This window comes from Castanea sativa, chromosome 6 (assembly GCF_040712315.1).
Source record: "Castanea sativa cultivar Marrone di Chiusa Pesio chromosome 6, ASM4071231v1".
NCBI lineage: Eukaryota > Viridiplantae > Streptophyta > Magnoliopsida > Fagales > Fagaceae > Castanea > Castanea sativa.
This window is the reverse complement of record NC_134018.1, coordinates 5,531,891-5,555,584: the sequence shown is the minus strand read 5'-3', so window position 1 is coordinate 5,555,584 and position 23,694 is coordinate 5,531,891. Positions and strand designations below refer to the sequence as shown.

The window sequence follows — 23,694 nt, the reverse complement described above, 5'->3', positions numbered from 1 at the left end:
CTCGAACCTCGTTAATATTGAAGAAGTCATTTTAAGCATTTAAGGTTCAAATAAGATTGATGTCACATACTCGGAGAATACAAGTGTGTACAATTTGCAAAATTTACAAATGTAAAATATCAATCATAATATATGTAATATAATGCAATTGATATGAAACTTGACTATCGAGCCTCTAACAAGGTAATAGAAATTTCATTGGTTAGGGATGATTGGTTCTTGTTTGATGAAGGTGGCTTTTTTCCAACAAAGAAACCCGGCTCTTTGGGTTCGGGTAATGAACTCTCACTGTGCAGCATTGTCACCACAAATGACATGTTTGGCCGATCATTATGATGTTGTTGCAAACATAAGAAACTAATATGGAGGTAACGTACAATCTTCGATAGGATGCCAGAGTCCTCTAACCAAGTATCAACTAGTTCCAAGGGCTTGCCTTCTTTCCATAATTTCCATGCCTAAAACATTTTAAAATTTTCTATCATTATCTGTATCATTATATGTAAGATAGAGAATCAAATATTTTGAGAACTCACATGTCCAACAAGGTTTAGACTATGGTCTAGATGGAAAGACCCTCGATTTTTCTTTCCACTTATTATCTCCAACAACAGTATTCCAAAGCTAAAGACATCAGATTTTACTGAAAATAGGCCATCAATGGCATATTCGGGTGCCATATAACCACTACAAAACATCATTAAGAATAAAACTCTGAGTAAAAAAAATGTCAATAATAAAACAAGTTAAGAGTACTTACTAAGTTCCAACCACTCTATTTGTATTTCCTTCAGTCTGATCTCCACCAAAGATCCTAGCCATGCCGAAATCAGAAATTTTTGGGCTCATCTTATCATCAAGTAAAATGTTACTTGCTTTTAGATCCCTATGTATGATCCTCAATCTAGAGTCTTCATGAAGATAGAGAAGCCCACGCGCAATCCCACAAATAATGTCGAAGCGCATAGACCAATCTAAGACATTAGCTCTCGTTTGATCTGGCAAGTTTCTTGTTTATGTTAATACTAATTCTAGTGTGAACAATGAAACAAGAAATTGAAATTTCTTTAAATAAAAAAATATATATATATCTTCATGAAGTTTGGCAAAAATTATTAGGTTTTGAGAAGTTCAAACCAAAAATGAAGGAGTCCAAACTTCCATTGAGCATGTATTCATAGATTAACATTTTCTCCTCTCCTTCAATGCAGTAGCCCAAAAGCCTAACAAGATTTCGATGCTGCAATTTGGCGATCAGCATAACTTCATTTTTAAACTCACTTAATCCTTGTCTAGAACTCCATGAAAGCCTTTTCACAGCAATTTCTTGTCCATCTACTAGTGTACCCTAGAAATTCAAATTTGCTAATAAATTATATTGATGTTGAATATGATGCGAATTGGTCTTGTAGAGTTACCTTGTATACAAGTCCAAAGCCACCTTCTCCAAGCTTGTTATTGCTTGAAAAGTTGTTAGTAGCAATAGCTATGGTAGCTAGGCTGAAGAATGGGAGCTCCAGGTCTTCACTATGGCCTTCAATGTTCTGGTCCAACATCCTTTTATTCTTCATTTTCTCTGACAATAGCAAGATGCGCTTCACATTATACATAAAAAAAACTAAAATATAGAAACTCCAACTAATTAGTTTGGATTGAATGCACGTTAGTTCAGCCTAAACTATAAATTGATCATAAGCCATTTAACCATCACCAAATGGAAACCTTGCTCTTTTTTCAGTATGCTATACTTGACTAATGACAAGAAATTGGGCAAATTACATTTTAACCTTTATAGTGTAGTGGTGGTTTTAAATAAGGAAAATTCAAGAACTTTAAATCTTTAATTTGAAACCTTGAACTTTCACATTAGTAACAAAAATCACATTCCGTACGCACCATAGGACTATGAGTGCTCATGACCCAAAGCAGGATGTTCCAGTTAAAAGCACTAACATTAGGTGTCCTAAATGCTAAAATTTAGTATTTAGCACACTAAACACCAAAAATACACCTCCATTAGATGTGTCATATGCTAAATTATTTTAACACATTCTATGGTACTCTTCTACTAGTAGAAGTATATTGTAGCTATGTGCTAATTTCTTTTTAATGATTTCTCTCTCATCTCTAGATTCTCTACTAATTCTCTTTTTTCTCCCTCATATATCTCCCTCTCCTCTCTCCTCTCTCTCTTTCTTACTTTTTTGGTTTTCAATAAATGGTGAGTATTATTTTAAGTTATTTCAATTAATAGGTGATGTGTTAAAATAAGAGATAAGATTTAGGGTGTATGTTAAATGTTATGCTAAAGATAAAGTAATGTTTTGGAGTGTTAAAATATAAATTTTGTAGATCATCTTATGCTAATGCTCTTTGGAGTTGACACCTTATGTTCGAAAAAGGTCACAATTTTACTTTTAAAAATAGTATCAGTTTGTAATAATGTTATTATTACAACACACTTTCTCACACACTTTGTCACAACTGTCTTACTTGGTAGACTGTGAGCGGTGAAAAAAAATGGCGAATCCATGTGATAGTGATGGACAATTAATCACAGTTTGTCATATAGGATCATAGTTGTTAGTATCGTACAATACACGATACGTATCGTATCATATATAAAAAGTTTTGTATTGTATAGGCGTATCATAAGTGTTCATGAATCGTACAATACAATGTGTGAATCGTATCGTAAAATTGTACATATTGTACGATACATAGACAAATGCTTTAAACTGATATTTTTGTTAAAATTTGTACTTTTATTTGAATCTAACAAGTTGTTAGACTTTTTTTAAACACAAAATTATTAGGTTACTTAATTTAACCTAATAAAATAACATATTCATAAGTTTTTTCCCTCTCTTTCTTTTACAAAATTTGGATTACACAATACATACTTACACTTCACTTTAATATTTACAAATTTATTTTCTATACTATGAATAACATATTAATTGAAAAAAAAAATATATATATATATATATATATTTTTCATTATTGTTATAAGTCCAAGAAACTAGAATGCCAAGAAGATTTTTTTTTTAAAAAAAAATTATTAAAATAACAAGAACAAAAGGAGATAGTAAATGTATGTTAATGATGATGAAGAAAATTTTAATGAAAAAATAAATTCACAAAATGATAAACATGATGATAGCATTGACTTATAAGATGGGTTTGATTAACCAATATGATGAAAATAGATTAATTTTGGGTCATTTGTAATATATTATTACTTTTGAATTTAAGCAATTTGAATGTATATGTTATAAACATGCGCTAATTTGACTTATTTAGTTAGCTTGTTAAATATTATTACATAAGTGATGAATAAATTAGTCATTAGCTGAATATATTCAAAATTTATAATGAATATACCTTTTTATATATGTATATCTATAATTTTTTATGAATTTATTGAGTGTTTATGTATTTTACGATACATAATATGATACGATACACGATACAGAAATATCAAAAATCAATTCATGATCCGATTCATGTTTTGACAACTATGTACAGGATAGTTGTGACAAAGTATATGCAAAAGTGTATGGTATTAGTATTATTGGTCAGTTTGTGCTTCCTCTTTTTAGTTTCATACAAATACCATAGTTAAAACATGAATTGTATCATGAATCGATTTTTGATTTTTCTATATCGTGTATCGTATCGTATCAGGTATCGTAAGATATATAAACACTTAATAAAATTCATAAAAAATTATAGATATACACATATAAAAGATATATTCATTATAAGTTTTGAATATATTCAGCTAATGACTAATATATTCATCAGTCATGGAATAATATTTAACAAGCTAATTAAATAAATCAAATTAGCACGTGTTTACATATACCATACACATTCAAATTGCTTAAATTCAAAAGTAATAATATATTACAAATGACCCAAAAATTAATTTATTTTCATCATATTGGCTAATCAACCCCATCTAAGTCAATGCTATCATCAAGTTTATCATTTTCAAATTTATTTCTTCATTAAAATTTTCTTCATCGTCATTAACATTTACTATCTCCTCTTGTTCTTTTTATTTTAATAATTAAAAAAATTCTTTTTGGCATTCTAGTTTCTTGGACTTATAACAATAATGAAAAAAATAAAAATATTTTCAATTAATATCTTATTCATAGTATAGAAAATAAATTTGTAAATGTTAAAGTGAAGTATGTACTGTGTAGTCCAAATTTTGTAGAAGAAAGAGAGGGAAAAAAACTTATGAATATGTTATATTATTAGGTTAAATTAAGTAACTTAATAATTTTGTGTTTAAAACAAGTCTAACAACTTGTTAGATTCGAATAAAAATACAAATTTTAACAAAAAATATCATTTTAAAGCATTTGTCTATGTATCGTACGATATGTACAATTTTACGATACGATAGAATTTATACAATACACACACTATATCGTACGATTCATGAGTACTTACGATACGCCAATACGATATAGAACTTTTTATATACAATACAATACATATTGTGTATCGTACGATACTGACAACTATGACAAATGCATTTTTGTTCTTGTATTTTAGAGTTATTTTCAATTTGGTCCTTATATTTTTAGAAAGTTCAATTCAATCTGTAAGTTTTTTAAACCTGCTATTTTGTCCTTGTGGTCATCTAAAAACAAAATTATGTAACTAACTCACTGCACAGTTGGCATAATGCCACTAAAATAATAAGAAAAATTGATTGTTATTAACAAGTGCCACATCAACAAAAAATCAAAATTAGAAAGAAAAAAAAATCAAAAGTCCTCAATTTCAAGGAACAAAAAAATAAAATGAATTATATATATATAAAAAAAATGATCTGCAAGTTAGGTAACCCACAATCAATATCCTAATTTCAATCATCACTCCCAAGTCCCAACTCCTAAATTAGCAAATCCAGTCACTAATGGTCTGTTTAGTAAGAGGACTTATATATAGTTTCTTTGTTTTGGAAACCAAAAAATGGTTTGTCCGGACCCCAACTTGAATTTATTTGTTTGACTGATGTTCTCTAAATATAGTTTTCGAAAATTTATTTTTTATACCAAGAGCCTTGTAGCTTATTTGGCACCTCTCTATGTATAAAGTGCCTAAAGGTGTAGTGGAAACAATGTTCGAACTACTAAATTAGCAGCTTATCTATCTATAAATAAAATTTACATTTCAAAGTACTATAAAACATAGTGACTTAGTCTTGAATATACTTGTATTAAGCTCGGCACTTAATCAAGGTTTAATATATCAAGTCTAGTCCCACATCGCTTTGGTTTGTGCTAAAAGAGGGACTTATAACTCGCTTCGCAACTCTAACTACCGCATGCAGTTTTAGAGTTGGCGTGTGAGTTTAAGTCCTTATTCCATTCCACTAAATATTAAGTCTAGGTTTCTCCTTCCCTTATGCCAAAAAAAAAAAATCGGTTTCAAAGTCGAGTTTAGTCCCACATCGCTTAAGTCTGTGTTAGGAGAGGGACTTATAACTTGTTCCGCTACTCTAACTGCCACATGCAGTTTTGGAGTTGGCGTGTGAGTTTAAGTCCTTTTTCCATTCCGCTAAGTTTTAAGTCTAGGTTTCCCCTTCCCCTATTCCAAATCAAAAAAATATACATATCGAAAGTAACTTAGCTAAGGATAGAACAAGGCAAAGCCACGAAGGCTCAAAGCTACCATGAAGAGCAAAAATTACATCGAGAATAAACACACTTGTAACACATGTACTTCAAGTTTGCACAAAGACTAGACTAATAACATTGTTTGACTTGCTTAAAAAGCAAAGGCATTTTTTCTACCTTAGAGCATTTGTATTTGCTCGTGTAAATTTTTTTTTTCTATTTTAGCATAAAAACCTACCCTTTTTTTTATTTTACACAACTATTTTTCAAAACACTTCACATCAAATTATCTATTTTACACTACATTTCATTAAAATGCTATTCTTTATTATTCTCCTAAGTCATTTCTCTCTCTTCCTCAACCAATATAGCTTCTCAATTGTGCAAGTCGCTTCCTTGAGGTGATAGCAGTTTGATGTTTGTGATGGCTTTGGAGTGAAACGGAAGTTCATTTGAGCTCTGATAGTGGTTGTGGTTGTGTTCGTTTCAATGGTGTGGCTGAAATGTAGGTTTTCTTTACGAGTTTAGTAGGTTTTTCTTTGTGGGTTCGGTCTTGACTATGAGTTTGTGTAAGTGAAGTATTTGATGTTGTGTGGGGGATTTTGTGTTTGGAGAGAGAGAGAGAGAGAGGTGAGATTAAAAAAAAAGAATAAAATATAAAATACACATGAATAGTAACTGTGTAAATAACAAATATTTGCACAATTTTTTAATTACTGTGGGGGATTTTTGGGGTGAATTGTGCAAAATTTACCCCTTATACTATTTTTCATTGTCTGATACAAAAGGTCTTACAATATCTTATTAAGATTAAAGGGCTATACATAAGAGCGTTTTAATTTTGTTCATCTTTTATTACATGCTACTGTACGTTTCTGGAAGTTTAATTAAACAATCTTGTGTTATCTTTTCCAAAGTGGGTCAAAGAAAGTAATATTACCTATGAAGTTTGTCCTTTTGCAAATGCAGTAGGCAATCAAGAGCACCCCAAAAACTACGGCAATGGCAATGGCAACTACAATTATCACCTTCATCTTTTGCTTGTCTTTCACCTCTTCTTGGTTGACTTGGCAATAGAAAAGCGAAATAATTTTAGATGCAGCATACTACAATCCATAAAACCAATGCAAAAAAAGATGGCACAACCAAAAAATGATTTGTGGGTTTTGATTAGCCCAACTAATAAAGTGTCTTGCTGTTGAAATTCTATGGTATCTAAAACGCAATAAATAATAATAATAATAATAAAAACATCGCAACCAGGACAATAGTCCCATACCTTTTTCTAAAGCAGGCATTCGAATGTATACATCCTGCATATTAGCATCCTGCCTGTTAGCTGTAACCTGTGCAATATCAAATAGATCCCCATACCAGATGGCGCAACCACTTCCTCCATCTCTAATGTCAGAGTTGGAATAAGCCATACAGGAACAGTTGTTCAAACATTTGACTCTGCATTCGTTAAGATTCATACTTTTGTTCACCCAAGAATACGTGGTATCTGGCAACTTGAGCCCAACAAATTTAACAAACCCAATTTTATCTTTATCCTCACAGCTCAATTCCGTAGTGCGTACACATCCCTCAGCCCAATCGCTTGGGTTCCATCTTTCTGGTGACTTAGGCTTGAATCCTTCTACACATTGGCAGATAGGTGACTCACCGATGATACAATTTCCATAAGCACCACATAAATTATAGGAGTCACATTTGTCTTTTGGTGTAGAAACGTATGTGATCCATTTTTTATCTGCTTCGAGCCATATGTTGCGCTCATACAAGTACAGAGTTTGGTTCAAAACTGCTCTTGTGATTACAGAATTTTTAATCATATGGTATATGAAGTATACCTCATCCTTGTTGGAGACAAAATTGAAGTTATAAACTTGGTTGGTCTTTAACCCTGGTGCACCACTGAAGCCAATGCCATTCCACGGGCCGCTCCTGCCGTACTTCTTGGAGCCGTTCTTCATGACTATCTCAGGGTAATTATGAAGTTCAATACCCCAACTCAGTTCTCCAGGAGATGGATCATTTGGACTCTTCCATGCAGTTAGGCGCCTTTCGAGACCAGTCCTTAAGTCCCATCCAAGCTTCATCCCTGGTAGCCATGTATCAGAAGGATAGTCAAAGCTTTGCCACAAATAATTTTCTGGGTTTTCTTCATTCTCTTCTCTTAATACTAGATTTCCTGAATCTAAAAGCTCAACAACTGGACTCCCTGCCTCTTTTGTAGAATTCGCCGACCAAGCAATAGTCTTATTCTGGCTGAGAAGAACAAGACTACCTGAACTGTTTAACATCAGCACACCAGACGAGTCTCTGATTGGACTGCGCCGGTTTGCTACCCAAACAACTGTTCTAACTGGGATATTGTTGTACCAAATTCCCAAGTAACGATTAGTGGAATTTCCTGTACAGAAGAACCCCAGGACAAAGCCTCCATTTTTAGAGACCAAGTTTGTGCCGTCACTGAGGGATTGGGATTGGGTAATGCTGTCAGCAGCATCCGAAAATACAAAGTAGAAAAGAAACAAACTGGAACTCAAAAACACAAAAGCAAAGATGTCCATTGCTATCTGTTCTTTAGAGCTCTTAGCCAACATATTAAAGTTAGACCCATTATGATGAGTGAAGACTATAACCTAGAAAGGTCATGCACTGACTCGGTCAAGTTGGCTGGTCTTTGAAATTTATACAATTTGTTGTGAACACAAATTTCCACATTAGTTACTCCCTTCGGCAGATGTCGCATTTTTTTGTAGTTGGCCACTTTGTCCTGATCATTATTTTTGCACTAGGATGTGAAAAAAAGGTCAACAAAGGAATGGAATGGTGAGCACTGAGCACTAAGATTTGAAATAATAGAGCAGTATTCTCGAATATTCTTTCATTGAGACGGATTCTTGTCACACGTTCAAATGGGAGCCAGATTTTTGTCATTTTTGTTGTTTGATGACTTGATCCAGGCTTATAGACAACTGAGAGAAATGTATATTATGCGAAAAATCTCTTCTCCACATTCCATCCTATGCTCTATGACGGAATTTGTTCCCAGTCTCTCAAAAATATACGGTAGTTAATTGAGAAGAAAATTTATTTTCTAGTTTTCTCACCTTGGCTTGGCTGTACCATACTCTTTATGACCATCAAATTTCCCACAAGTAATGGTAACTGTGCTAGAGATGAATATAAACTAAAGCGCCAATATTGTCAAGGGTGGGTGGGAATCTTGATCAACAATAGACATATGAGAAAAGGGTGCTAATTGATTTCCAGTGCTACACATCTTTGACTTTTTGCTCCCTCTGTTTCAAGTTCAAGAAAGAACCATATGCCCCTCTCCTCCCTTCGCGTTAATTTCTTTTTCTTTTTGCCTAAACGTTGGTTTTTTTTTTTTTTTTTTTTTTTTTTTTTTTTGGTAATAAGGGCATGTGTCAATTTATACCAATACCATTTTTTATATGTTTAATTTTTTTTTTCTATTAAACAAGAAGTTTTTAATTCTTCTACTTTTTCCACCTCCAACCAAATCCATATAAAGAAAAACTAAATCCTTTTTATGCTGGCATGTCATGTCATCATTTATATTATCCTCATATTGTGCACGCCCTGGTCACCTTGGGTCTGTAACACGTTGGATTCGGGAATGCAGGTCACCATTGCGTTGTCAACTATTTCACCTAGTGAGACATGTACGCTGTTCAGTGTATGAACGGGAACGTACACGTGGTCAACTATTTCACACAGTGGGAGATGTACGCTGTTGGTGACTTTCTGAGTTTCACTTTTGGCTGCTCTGCTAATACCTTAACGCCAATAATTTTTATTTTTTTTTTGGTTTTCATTGTATTTCCATTTTTTTTTAATTTAGAATCAATGTCACTTATTTATATATTGGTAGATATTTATTTGGTTTGGATCTGTTCATTTTCTTCCTTTTTCAAGATTTGGGTTTTGCTTCATCAATAAATGATATTTTTTTAAATGGAATTTCAGCTTTAAAAAAAATAAAAAAATAAAAACCCAAAAAAGGGTAAGAAATTTTACGACAATAGATAAGAATTTTAGTGGTTAAGAGTTTTGGTTTCTCAAGTCCCCTCATATTGCGAAGAAATGCTTCAACCGAATTTTCCTCAATCTCAGTTTCCAAAATTTTTCCCTTTTGCGAGAATTGTTAGTTGACTCACAAATTTCTGTTGTCAGGAATCCTCTCACTTGTGTGTTATGCATATCTTAATGATATCATGCTTTATTGTATTTGTTAATTCGTGAAGCTGAAGCGGATAACGTTTGAAACATGTAAGATTGCAGCATTTATAAAAGTATAGGACCATCATGTCTTAAATTTGTTCTAGCCAATGCTAATGCAATCTACACGGTTTATTTTGTTCTAAAATAATTTACGGAACATATTTTGCAGTGTTTGTTTCATTTTAAAATTTGGTCAAACTTGAAAAAGTTTTTTGTTGATCATAAAATCCTGTGTAAAATGTTGTACAGCGTTTTACCTTTAAAAACTTGGTAAAACATTTTACAAAAACACATCATGACTTTCCCCTCTTATTTGGTGGTTGGATTGCAAATAAGCCTATTCATGTAACTCTCCTCACGTGCTTGAACAAAAGGGGGAAATTGAAGTTGACAATATAAAAAGCATAATGCTAGGGATACTTAAAATTTTACTACATAGTTCAAATTATTGTGTTACTTTAAAAAAAAATTAAAAAAAAAATGATGTATTACTAATCACCAAAAAACAATTTAAATATTCATTTATGAGATGTTTAAAGCTTATTAATCACATTCATTGTCATGTCAATTTATATGGTTTATTTAGTAAAAGTTGCAGTTTATTTTAAATAAAAAATAGTTAAAGTTGTAACAACTTTAGCATTTTCCATATAGAAAAGAATCAAAAGATAATAGTTGAAGAAAATATTTAACTACTAGAAATGAACAGAAAAACCAAATGATAGTAGCATTGGAATGATTCCATTGAAATGAAATGAAAATTTTTGCCCTCTTTTTATTGCATTTCAATGTAATATTGGACTGGTATGTTGGGTGGGATTTAAACAAATTGTGCCTATCTGAAGATTTATATCATGTTGTCAACTTGTCATTAGAAGAGAGTATTATTATTATTATTATTATTATTATTATTATTATTATTATTATTATTATTATTCAATAATTACAATGGTAAAGAGGGATTTGAACCCTGAATGAACACATCATGAGGTGCCAGTTGAGGTATAAAGCTAAGAGAGGGTTTAGGGCTTCTTTTATTTCTTTCACATTCTGCATTTATATATAGTCTTATATGTATACTTTTTAAATAGACTTATTTTGTCTTTTGTTAACTAATTCCTTAAGAGCAGTGATTAAGGGTGCATTAAATGTTATATATTTTTCAAAAAGTAAAGTTAAATTGTACAAATATATCCGAAAATCACACACATAAACAGTGAATTTATTATTGCAAGCTATTGAATCATTAACAAGTGTATTTTCTTCTATGAAAAATGTGCAATACAACTCATAATTGAGCATTTATTAATTTTTAACTTATGCCCTTAGAGCACTTGTTAACAAGACCCTTAATTTGCAAGGTTCAAATAAGACAAATATCACATACTTAGGGGAATATAGCTTATATAGTGAACAAATGAAGAATAACAATCATAGGATTGTTTAGCGGATGGAAGTACCAAGGTGCATCTGGTGGTATCATATATAAGATCACGGCTGCATTTAGGAGTGATCTTTCCTTCTCCATGCAATATAATGCAATTGGCATAATGTTTGACTATCGAGCCTTTAACAACGTAATAGTAACTTCATTGGCTAAGGATGATTGTGTAAAGTTGTAATTTACAACTATTTTATGTTGGCTTTAATTCCATGCCAAATTTGATTGTAATTTTGTTCAATCTTTTGTACCCTGTATTTTATGTGGGATTTATTTGTAAGGGTTATGTGAGAGAGAGAGTGTGTGTGAAGACTCAAAGGCATCTTTTGAAGACAAAAGGAGTTTTCGCGAGTTGCTCGCGACTAGCCATCCCGCGAAGTAAGGCATGTGCCCAACACATGACTGGAATGCGAAGAGTCATGACAGATGGTGACAGTTGGTTTTCACAAGTGTCTCACGGGTAAGGCCTTCCTGTGAAATACCTGTGAAACAGTCTGTTTTGCTATTTTTTCCTATCTGCTCCACTACATCCTCATACACACTATATATACCATCATTACCCATATATTGAGTAGAGAGCTTTTCAGAGAGAAAATCCTAGCCTCAAATCCTTGAGAGTGTGAGATTATCATACCCACAATTCTCTACACCATCCATTATGGTTTTCGTCTACTCCTACCTCTTCATTTCTAAATCCTTGAGAGGTTGATACCCCAAACACTTACCACACCCATACTGAGTGTCCAGTGAGGTTTTGGTGCTGTTGGGAAGTATTAGAAGAAGCCAAGTTTTGGCAGATGCAATCGGGTGCATTGCGGGATCTAGAAAGCTAGACAAGACACAGTTCCGAGAAGCCTTATTGGAGTAGGAGCTTGGAAGGCTTAGGTGCACTGGGTAGACTTGGCTTGAAGGGTCTTTTGCTATTCGTGTATTCCAACTTATTGTCTAATGGATCGATTTACCGCTTGGAGGGCGGCGGAGAGGTTTTCTGCTGAGTTCTTTGGTTTCCTCTTCGATAACACATCGGAGTGTTATCTTGTGTTTGCTGTTGGGGTTCATGCCCTAAAAATCCAATTTATTGGCATGCCATAAATAATTAAATTGTTTAATTATATGAGACTATTGATAAATGAACCAATGGGACATTATCATAGTTCATGAGATGCATTGTATATGATTTATGCGAAAAGTCACAGAATATGTAAATTACAAGTTCCTTGTAAGCTCAAAATGTAGTTCGTAGTCAGTGATGAAATTGGGCATTTTATCTGCGAAGACTATAACACATCAGCTAAGATGATTTGTCCTGATCATGGAAGTGGAGACTTCTGGTTGATGTGTTGATATGTCTTAAGAGTTAAGACATATTGAACTAGACCGCTGTGAGATTAATTATTCAATTAACAACTATCACCTGAATAATTAATCTCACGACTTCTAATTTCATAGACTCTTAATCCTGAAAGGGTAGTGAACTTGATCATGAAATGTAAGTTACTTTGATATATCAGAAGTGGGATCTAATATTCACGGTCAAAACCTCAGTATGTTGAGACACGAAATATCCCATTGAGATAAGTTTAATGGGAAACGGTTATTCAGGGCGCCCACTTTAGTAAGGAGTTACTAAAACTTATATTTATTGAAATTAGATTTCAATAAATGTGAATAACTAAAAGATTAAACCGGGTACTCAAGGATAAAATAGTTGTTTACAAAGTGACAGTTTATTATGACTTTGTTCACTATGGATATTTCATGGAGGGGTCAAATGATATCATTAGAGTATTGGGATATCATTTATCAATAAGGCCTAGAGTGCAATTATATTTATATAGTAGTATTAAATATAATTAATGGTAACTTTGGACTTGTCAAGAGTTGACAGAAAAGCCCAAGGCTCATTGGAGCTAGAGTCTTATTTGTTCCCTTTTGGTCCCACTCCAAGCCACACACTAAAGCCTAATTGGAAAGACCTAATAGGCCAACTCAATTAGATAATCAGTTAGTTATAAAGGGAAAAACATACAGAATTTTTTATTAGAAAAAGAGAGACATCATTGTGAAATGGTGTGTATGTGTGAGTGAAGTCACTCAATTATTCTCCCTTGGAAACTGATTGAGAGACCACACTTCTTAGACATAAAGTGGAATTGGTATAAAGATTAAAAGTATTCCCAAGTACTTCTAATCTTTTGTTTTGAATTTCACCATACCAAGGTACGCTATCTTGTTCTTAAATTCTGAAATTTATATAGTGCATGTTATCAATCATGAATGAAATAGATCCATATTTGTTGCTTCCGCTATGTGTTTTGTATGAGATACAAAACCAAATTTTCCAACATTTGTATCTCTCTTCCCTACTCTTTTAGCTTTCATTTTACTACTGTGTTTTAATGAATATGACTTAGAGTAGTTGTATTGTTTGTTCGCTCACATTTACTCTATTCTGCACTTAGTTTAAGTTGGAGTAAAATCAACAAAGCCGTAATTTTTAATTTAGGGTCTAAACAGCTCTTGTGTTTTTAACACAAATCCGAGCTTTTAGATTGGTTCTTACTTGATACTGACGATTTTTTTCCTGCAAAGAAACCAGGGTCTTTGGGTTTTGGTAATGGACTTTCACTATGCAACATCATAACCACAGATGACATGTTAGGCCAATCCTCATGATGTTGTTGCAAACATAAGAAACTAATATGGAGGCAACGTTCAATTTCCGATCCTCTAAGCAAGTATCAAATATTAGTTTCAAAGGCATCCTTTCTTTCCATAATTTCCATGCTTGAAACGTTTCAAAATTTACCATCATTATTTGTAACATTATATGAAAAGTAGAGAGTCAAATCTTATGTGAACTCACTTGTCCAACAAAGTTTAGACTATGGTCTTGATGGAAAGACCATCGATTTTTCTTTCCACTTAATATCTCCAACAACAATATTCCAAAGCTAAAGACATCAAATTTTACTGAAAATAAGCCATCAATAGCATATTTGGGTGCCATATATCCACTGCAAAACATCATTAAGAATAAAACTCTTTTATTGGAAAAAAAAAGTGTCAATAATAGAACATGTTAAGAATACTTACTATGTTCCAACCACTCTATTTGTATTTCCTTTAGCTTGATCTCCACCAAAGATTCTTGCCATGCCGAAGTCAGAAATTTTTGGGTTCATCTTACTATCTAGTAAAACATTACTTGCTTTGAGATCTTTATGTATAATCCTCAAACTAGAATCTTCATGAAGATAGAGAAGTCCCCGCGCAATCCCATAGATAATGTTGAAGCGCATAGACCAACCTAAAACATTAGCTTTCCTTTGATCTGGATGTTTCTCATTTATGTTAATAATTAGTCCAACTTGAACAATAAAAAAAGAATTTGAAGTTTATTTAAATAAAAAAAAATTCATGAAGCTTGGGAAAAATTCAAACCAAAAATGAAGAAGTCCAAGCTTCTGTTGAGCATATATGCATAGATTAGCATTTTCTCATCTCCTTCAATGCAATAACCCAAAAGCCTAACAAGATTTCGGTGTTGCAATTTGGCAATCAATATAACTTCATTTTTAAATTCATTCAATCCTTGTTTAGAACTTTGTGAAAGCCTTTTCATAGCAATTTCTTTTTCGTCTGTTAGTGTGCCCTAAAAATTCACATTTTTAAATAGATTATATTGATATTGAATATGATGATCACTACTTCTTTTAGGTTTCTTTAAAAGAATTTTATAGCGTTACCTTATATACAGGTCTGAAGCCACCCTCACCGAGCTTGTTATTGTTTGAAAAGTTGTTAGTGGCATTAATTATGGTAGCCAGGCTAAAGAATGGGAGCTCTTTTCTCTAAGTCTTCACTTTGGCCTTCAATGTGTTGGTCTATCATCTCATTGTTCTTCATTTTCTCTGCTAAGAGTAAGATGGGTTCACATTATGCATAAGAAATTAAAACTATGCATTTCTAACCGAACAAAACAAAGCAACGAGGTACTCAATCATAAATAAGGCACAACAAAGCCTCGTAACCAAAAGCAACGAGGTACTCAATCATTAACAAGGCACAACAAAGCCTCATAACCAACTGAGAAAAACTCTCTCACCAAAAACATATACCAATCCACAAATACAAATTACTATAGAGATGTCTCATCTTCTTATTAATTGTGGCACTCTTCAACTAATCCAAAGTCTCTTGACATGTTGGAGTACCCTTGGGCCAAAGCCACATAACTCTTTGTTGTATTGTCTATTCATAAAGCTCTATTACTTATTTTTCACTTATTTCTTAGTACACAAGGAATACATTTCTCAATACATAATAAATAATTTTTCTTAGTAGATAAGGAATTATTTTCTCGGTGGGAAGGATTACATCTCCATAAAAAATAAGGAATAGACATACTAGTATTCTATGGAGGGTTTTTTTATTATTTTTTTTTTTAACTTATAACTTTTTAAGTTTTCACTTTTAAATGTTTGTTTATTCAAAGGTTGAGATCAAAAATTGATTTTTAACCTGTCAATTTGAAGCATTAAAACTGGTTATAAAAAATGAAATATTACCACAAAAAAAAAAAAAAACTAACACTTTTGAAAACCTCACAAATACAGGTACCCCTCGCAATACGGCTAAACCAGAAGATTGGTTATGGGGCACAAACCAAACGCATGCGAGGGGCATTTGTTTTCATAATAAAAAAATAAATCAATTACCAGACACGTGTCACGAAGGAATCCTTATGAAGTGTACAGATAATTCAGTGAAAAACTGACGGAACATGTATGAAATTGAAACCTACATGGCAGCCATAATGGTTGACCGAGCATTTATGAGTCAACATAAATTTAATTAAAAGTGAACAAAAGTCCAATTGGGTAAATGTCCAGCAAAAAAAAAACAGAGGTTATTGTCCAGAAATAGAATTTGCCATAGGTCTCCTAGGGAATCGAGTCAAGTATGACCCGTGGTTTATTGCGAATTTGCCGCTGCTAATAATTGTTGAGTCTCGAGGATAAAAAAGGTTCACATTTTAGAAAGAAACATATTTATTGAACGGTTTAAAAGTATTAATTTATATTTTATTTTTTAAATTTTTTTTATAGACAATACTCAAAAAATTGTCAAAAAATTTTTTAAAATTTTTTTATGGAGTAAAAATTTTCAATTAAATTTTTTGACAATATTTTATATTTTTCATTAAAATAGTATCAAAATTTTCTTAAAATAATTTCCTAACTGATTAACTTAAAGAGCACAAAAGATTCATGTTTGCACAAAACAGTTATGTAGATTTTCATCCATACAATGGTTCTTTATTTAGATGAGATGAAATGGCAATACATCACGGCTTTTCTTGTTCATCTTTTTATTAACAAGCTGCTCTGTACATTTCTAGAAGTTCAATTAAACAATCTTGCAATATCTTTTTCTAAGTGGGTCAGAGAAAGTGATATTACCTTTAAAGTTTGTCCTCTTGCAGATGTAGTGGGGTCTCAAGAGCAGTCCAAAAACAACGGCAATTGCCATGGAAACCACCACCACCACTATCACCTTCATCTTCCTGGTTGACTTGGCAACGGAAAAGCAAAAATATCTTAGATGCAACTATTGGAACAGACTTTAATCCATCTAGTCGCTAAATATTTGTGAGTTAAACTAAAATAATTTTTATAAAATTTTAAATTAATTAAGAAATTACATTATTATATAATTTGCTTTTGTAGGCTTCAATTTGTGTTACAATTTGATAAAGAAGCCATTGCTTGAAAGTGTAATAGCTTACAAAAAATTTGTTAGACAATTTCATATACTGCAAAAAATAACTTAAAAATTCAGATGTTAAAACTTCTGAAAGACCAAAAAAATTAAAAAATCAAATTATTCATGACTTAGAAATCATTGAAACAAAAAAAATATATATGACTAAAAAATAGAAAAATATAAGAAAAAGATTAAGTTGCATTTAAAAAAATAATCTATGGCTATAAGTTTGTATCCTATTATAAAATATCACGTTAGTGAAGTAGAGAAATAATAATAATAATAATAATATCAAAGTTTGAGTTTGAGTTTAAATTGAACTTGTTAGAAAGATAGAGTTTCACTCTTTGTTAAGTTTTGATTAAACAAAAATAATTTTGTTTAAAAAAAATGATGAGTTTGAGTTTAAATTGGATTTGTTAAAAAGATAGAGTTTCACTTCTTGTTAAATGTGGAATAAATAAAAATAATTTTATTTAAATAAAATGATAATTTTATTTAAATATTGTACTGACGTGAAAAATTGTGAGAGTTTCAAAGGCTTCGGTTATATATATTTAGATATGGCAAAACGAGTGGGTCGGGTCGGGTTCGGGTCGGGTCAATTGGGTTGCAGTTCAGGTAGGGTTGACCATATTTTCCAAACAAGTTTTTTTTTTTTTTTCAATCACAAAAACAAATCAATGACAATCTGTTTAGAGAGAATGAATAAAATCAATTAAGAAAATGAATTGCATTTAATGCCACTTTTTAATATTCTTCCAATTCTGACAGTTTTGAGCATAACACAAATTATTTATAATCATAAATTCATGATGGAAAAAGTCTTCAATGTTAATAGTTAATTGTCAAAATACATATAATTATAAGTTTACATTTTCAAAAAAAGATAGATCTTAAAACAAACAAAACAAGTAAGCCAGCAAAGTAACAAGTTATTGGTTTTCTTAAGTGCACATGTTCCTGTTGCATTTAAAATAATAGTAAAGTTAAATTATTTAGAAAAATAAACTAAATAAAAAAAATTAAAAATAAACATAACATATTAAGGAAAGAAGAATAAGTAAATATTTTATAAAAATTACACCTCAATCTTAATCTACTTAATGTTGGTAATAGATTCAGCACTGCAAATATTCATACTTGCAAATTGTAACTCAAGTTGGCCAATTTCGTCAGTATCTTCATCTACAATACAATATTTTAATATAACTTAATGTACCATGAAAGCAAATCAATAAAGAATAAAAATTGTATAATTATGACTATAAAAAAAAAAAAAATTACCTTAAAATCCATATAACCAACTTTTAGTACACAATGTAGCTTCCACATTCTCAGGTAGCTTCCACACAACTTTTATTGTCTTTGTTTGGCTTTGGAAAATTCAAAATGGACTACAGGCTACAGCTAGGCGCTAGCAAGCATTGACCAATGACCATTGACCAATGGCCATTGAATGAGATTTTTTTTTTTTTTGAATGTTTGTGAGACAGCCAAAGCCTTGTCAATGTTATCATTGTGTAATGTGTTGGACGGATGGACCTGTTGGTATAAGGTGCTATACTTGTGAGTTGTCAATTGTCATGACATGACAATTGATTTAATATTTTATTAGTTTATAATTTTATATGATTATATGAAGTATTTAGGTGTTTTATGCACTTAGTATCAATGCATAATTTAAATATTTTTTTAGCGAATTTTTTTTAATGGGTCAAGTCACGGGTTATCCGGGTCGAGTTGGGTTGACCCATAAAAAATCAGGTTGGGTCACAGCTCAACCCATTTTTGTTTCGGGTCAAAAAAACGAGTTCGAGTCAAGTATTTTTTAGGCCGGGTCGGGTCAGAATTTTCTGACCCATATTGCCATGTCTACAAATATTCAGGCCCATACGAGTATAAAAGGAACAAATATTAAGGCCTCATCGAAATATATAGGAATTCAAGAGCAACAAAGATCATAGGCCCATACCTTGCTTTGCAGGCATTCAAATATATACATCTTGCCCATTAGAATTCTGTCCGGTAGCTGAAATCAGTCAAATATCAATTAGATCCCCATACCAGATAGCTCAGCCACTTCCACTATTTCTAACATCCAGTTTTGTATAAGCCATACAGGAACAATTGTTCAAACATCTGTCTCTGCATTCGTTAAGATTCATACTTTCATTCAACCAAGAATACGTGGTATTTTGTACCCGACCAATTTAACGAAACCAATTTTATCTTTATCCTCGCAGCTCAATTGCGTACTGTGTACACATCCCTTAGACCACTCTTCTGGGTTCCATGTTTCTAATGACTTAGGCTTGAATCCTTGTACACATTGACAGACATGTGAGTCATCAATGATACAATTGCCATAAGCACCACATAAATTATAACTGTCATATGTGTCTTTTGGCAAAGTAAAGTACAGGCTCCATATTTTTTCTGCTTCAACCCACACGTAGCGCTCATACAAGTTGCGAGTTGGGTTCAAAACTACCCTTGAGATTAGAGACTTCTTAATATTGTGGAATATGAAGTATACCTCATCCTTGTTGGAGATAAAATTGAAGTTGTAAACCTAGTTTTCCTTTAAATCTGGTATACCAGTGAAACCAATGCCATTCCATGGGTTAGTCCGGAAGTAAATTTCAGAGCCTTTCTTCATGACTATCTCTGGGGAGTTATGAAGTGTTGGGCTTTGTGGAGCCTAATTTATGTTTGATCCGGTTGACGACCGGACCCGACCCGAATAATGTTGCGTGGTTTTTAATGGGAGATTTTATGAAGCTTAGTCCATGGAGCAGAGGATGTAGAACAGGGTTTTTTGGTCGGTTGTTGTAATTGTCGTTCTTGAGAGAGAGAGAAAATAGTATGTAGCCGCACTTTATATTTTTTCCCTGATAATAGTGAAATCTCTGCAACTCTGTGGACGTAGGCAAATTGCTGAACCACGTAAATACTGTTTTGTGCGTGTAATTATTTTTCTTTAGCGTGTGTTTTTTTTTCTATTTTTTGTTTCTCACAGGTTTAGGAATTTGTGGAAATTTCCTACATGAAGTTCAATCCCCCAACTCAGTTCTCCTGGAGATGGATCATCTGGACTCTTCCATGCAACTAGGTGCCGTTCCAGACCAGTCCTTAGGTCCCATCCAAGCTTCATCCCTGAAAGCCAAGTATCAGAAGGATAATCAAAGCTTTGCCACGAATAGTTTTCTGGGTTTTCATCATTCTCATCTCTTAATACTAGATTTCCAAAATCTAAAAGCTCTGCTATCGGATTCCTGGCTTCATTTGTTGAATTCACCGACCAAGCAACTGTCCTATTCTTGTTGAGAAGAACAAGACTACCTTCACTGTTTGCCATTAACACTCCAAACAAGTCTGTGATTGGATTGCACCGGTTTGCTACCCAAACAACTGTTTTAACTGGGATATTGTTGTACCAAATTCCTAAGTAACAGTTAGTGGAGTTACCTGGACTGAAGAACCCCAGGACAAAGCTTCCATCTTTAGAGACCAATGTTGTGCCATCACTAAGGGATTGGTTTTGAGTAATGCTGTACCCAGCACTTGGTAATACAAAGTAGAAAAATAGCAAACTGGAATTCAAGTATACATAAGCAAAGATGTCCAGTGCTCTCTTTTCTTAGAGCTGTTAACCAACATGTTAAATTTAGACCCCCATTAAAATGAGTAAAGACTAGATAAAATACCATAGGTCATGCATTGAGTCAAACTTTTTCTTTTTCTTTTTTGAGGGGGAAGACACGAAACCTACTTTTATTTAGATGAGCCTAATAAATCGGCTTGAAGTACATCGTGAAACTGTGGAGGAATATCCTCCATCGTGAAACCGTGGTATATCTAGCCAAACTATGAGCTAAAGTGTTACATTTCCTCTTTACATGAGAGTAAAGTAATTCATCAAAGTGTTGAGCCAACTGTTCGGCGTCCTCAATGAGCAAACCCAGAGGTACTAGCAGGCTTTTTTCCTCCATTAGCCCTTTAATGACAGTCAATGAGTCACCCTCCAATAAAGCCCATTTCACTCCCACATCCAGTGCAAAGGAAAGAGCCCAACCTTAGTCATCGCCTCAATGTCAGCACTGCATGATTCCTGGTGAACCAGCTTTAAGCAGGATGCAATCACTAAGCCTCTATGATCTCTAACAACAACACCTATGCCTGATTTTTTATCACGTGGGAAGACAGCTCCATCAAAGTTTATTTTGAAGAGCTCTGATGGTGGTGGCCTCTAATGATTTCTAGGACGACGAGGTTGCTGTATTGGTGTAGCTGGACTCACTTGCCTAGCTTAGTAATCAGCTAGCCAAGTCTTTGAGAGGTGAGGAAGCTGATGAAGTGAATCTGCGGGCTGATTGAGGCGTACCTGATTCTACTGGTTCCAAATTTTCCAAGCCGTGACTGTGAAGAGCTCGAGCTGATGGTTGTTCTTGATGAACCACGATAATAGCTCTTTGAAAGTCATGAATTAAGCTGAACCACGCACACTCCATAGCTCCATATCTGACCACACCGAGTCCAATTCTAGACACTCCTCTCCACAGCTGCTTCTCATTGTTAATGGTCATCTTTGATTCACTATTCACCTCCTCTTCCATTTTTAAGAACCTGTACCCAGTCTTGCAAGTATATTGTTCTTTGCTTGAGTGAGGCTAGAATAGTACGTCCTCTGATGCTTCACGGCTTAATGGAATTGGCTTAATCAGATTTTCTTCCTTTGTGTTGAATAGCCCGTCTATCATTTCTACATTCCACCGCCTACTACTTGGGTCGATAAGGATATCCATCATAGCATTTTCAAATTCTACCACTGGATAGGGTGACACAAGTGGAGGGTGCTTCTTTGGCAGCAAATGGTCTTGCCATATTTTGATTTTTTTTTTTCCATCACCAACTCTCCAACAAGCCCCCCTTTGAATAACATCCCTCCCTATAAGTATACTCCTCCAAGCATAAGATCTCATTCCTGAATCCTTGGCCTCCATAATAGTTGTATTTGGAAAAAACCGAGCCTTGAAAACTTTGTAGAATAGGGAGTTTTGATTATGCAACACGCGCCACACTTGCTTTGCTAGTAATGAGTCATTGAACTTTGCTAAATCTCTAAAGCCCCTGCCACCCACTCCTTTGGCCTTGGTCAAGTCATCCCATTTAACTCAATGGACTTCCTTCAATCACCTCTTTGTCCCTACTAAAACTTGTTAATCATGGCCTCAATCTCATTACATAGACCTATTGGAATTTTAAAACATCCCATAGTATATGTGAGGATAGCATGGATGACTAACTTTATTAACACCTCCCTTCCTACTTGTGAGAGTAATTTCCCTTCCCATCCTTAAATTTTCCGCCACACCCACTCCTTAATGAAGTTGAAACTTGCTTTTTTCCTCTCCACACAAAGGATGGTAGACCCAAGTATTTCTCATATTGCATAATTTCTGGTACACCCCAGGATTCTTTTATTTGGTCCTTTACTGCACCATCAGTTGCTTTGCTAAAGAATAGTGAAGTTTTTCTCTTGTTTATTTTTTGGCTAGAAGCATCTTCATAGCCATTCAAGATATCCAACACCTTGCCACACTCCTCCATTGTTGCCCTGCAAAAAAGAAGACTATCATCTGTAAAAAGCAAATGTGTTAGTTTTGGGCCTCTTCTACATAGGGAAAAGCCATGGATATCCCCATTCCTTTCTGCTTTTTTGATCAACCCACTCAACCCTTCAGTACAAAGAAAAAAACAAGAAAGTGGAAATAGGGTCGCCTTGCCTAATACCCCTTATTGGGTGAATCATGCCACAGGGTTCTCCATTCACCAACACTAAATAAGTAACAATTTTTACACACAGCATAACCAAATGTATCCATCCTTCAGTGAACCCCATCCTCCTCATAATGCCTTCAAAAAAAGGTCATTCCACCCTATCATATGACTCACTCATATCAAGTTTTACTACCATATAACCATGGGAACGAGATTTATATCATTGCAAACAATGTAAAGTCTCAAATGCCACCATTATATTATCAAAAATTAGTCTATCTTTGGTAAAGGCAGATTGGTGTTCTATAATGATGGAAGGTAAAAAAAATTTTAAACGGTTGGCAAAAACTTTTGAGAAAATTTTATACAACACGTTACAAAAGCTAATAAGGCAAAATTGGTGGGCATGTTCAAGGGAGCTAATTTTAGGGATCAGTGTGATAAAAGTATGATTAAGGGATTGGGGCAATGTACCTGAGTTTAGCCACATGAGGATGGAGGAAGTAACATCATGATTAATCGTACCCCAAAAGTGTTGGTAGAATAATGGTGGCATTCCATTCGGACCAAGGGCTTTGAGAGGTGCCATTTGTTGTAAGGCCACTTCCACTTCATGTGCTTCAAATTTTCAACTTAATAAGGCATTCATCTCATCAGTAATCACTCTTGGCACACACTCCCACACCCTTGAAGAATTCATTTAACCCGTAGAGGTGAATAGTGATTGATAGTAGCTCACAAGAATTTCTAAAATGTCTTCCGGGTTGGTTTTCCAAAAGCCCTTTTCATCTCTCAGGCCCT

At 33.5% G+C, this 23,694-nt stretch overlaps 1 protein-coding gene and 1 pseudogene across 2 annotated transcripts; both read right to left on the bottom strand.

Annotated features, from left to right (window-relative positions):
- Positions 1 to 15: 15 nt before the first annotated feature.
- LOC142638611 (G-type lectin S-receptor-like serine/threonine-protein kinase At4g27290) lies at positions 16 to 8,269 on the bottom strand. Of its 2 annotated transcripts, none has more exons than XM_075812657.1 (7): positions 6,922 to 8,269; positions 6,583 to 6,708; positions 1,419 to 1,576; positions 1,138 to 1,348; positions 761 to 998; positions 537 to 687; positions 16 to 458 (listed from the first exon to the last, which is right to left on the bottom strand). In XM_075812657.1, the coding sequence occupies exons 1-7, from the start codon at positions 8,249 to 8,251 to the stop codon at positions 165 to 167; spliced, it is 2,508 nt and encodes an 835-aa protein (XP_075668772.1). In that variant the 5' UTR covers positions 8,252 to 8,269; the 3' UTR covers positions 16 to 164. The 2 variants fall into 2 exon arrangements, 1 of the variants encoding a protein (XP_075668772.1); XR_012845032.1 differs by having other exon boundaries at positions 425 to 458; positions 537 to 643.
- Positions 8,270 to 11,457: 3,188 nt separating this feature from the next.
- LOC142639335 (G-type lectin S-receptor-like serine/threonine-protein kinase At4g27290) lies at positions 11,458 to 21,728 on the bottom strand (annotated as a pseudogene).
- Between the last annotated feature and the right edge of the window lie 1,966 nt (positions 21,729 to 23,694).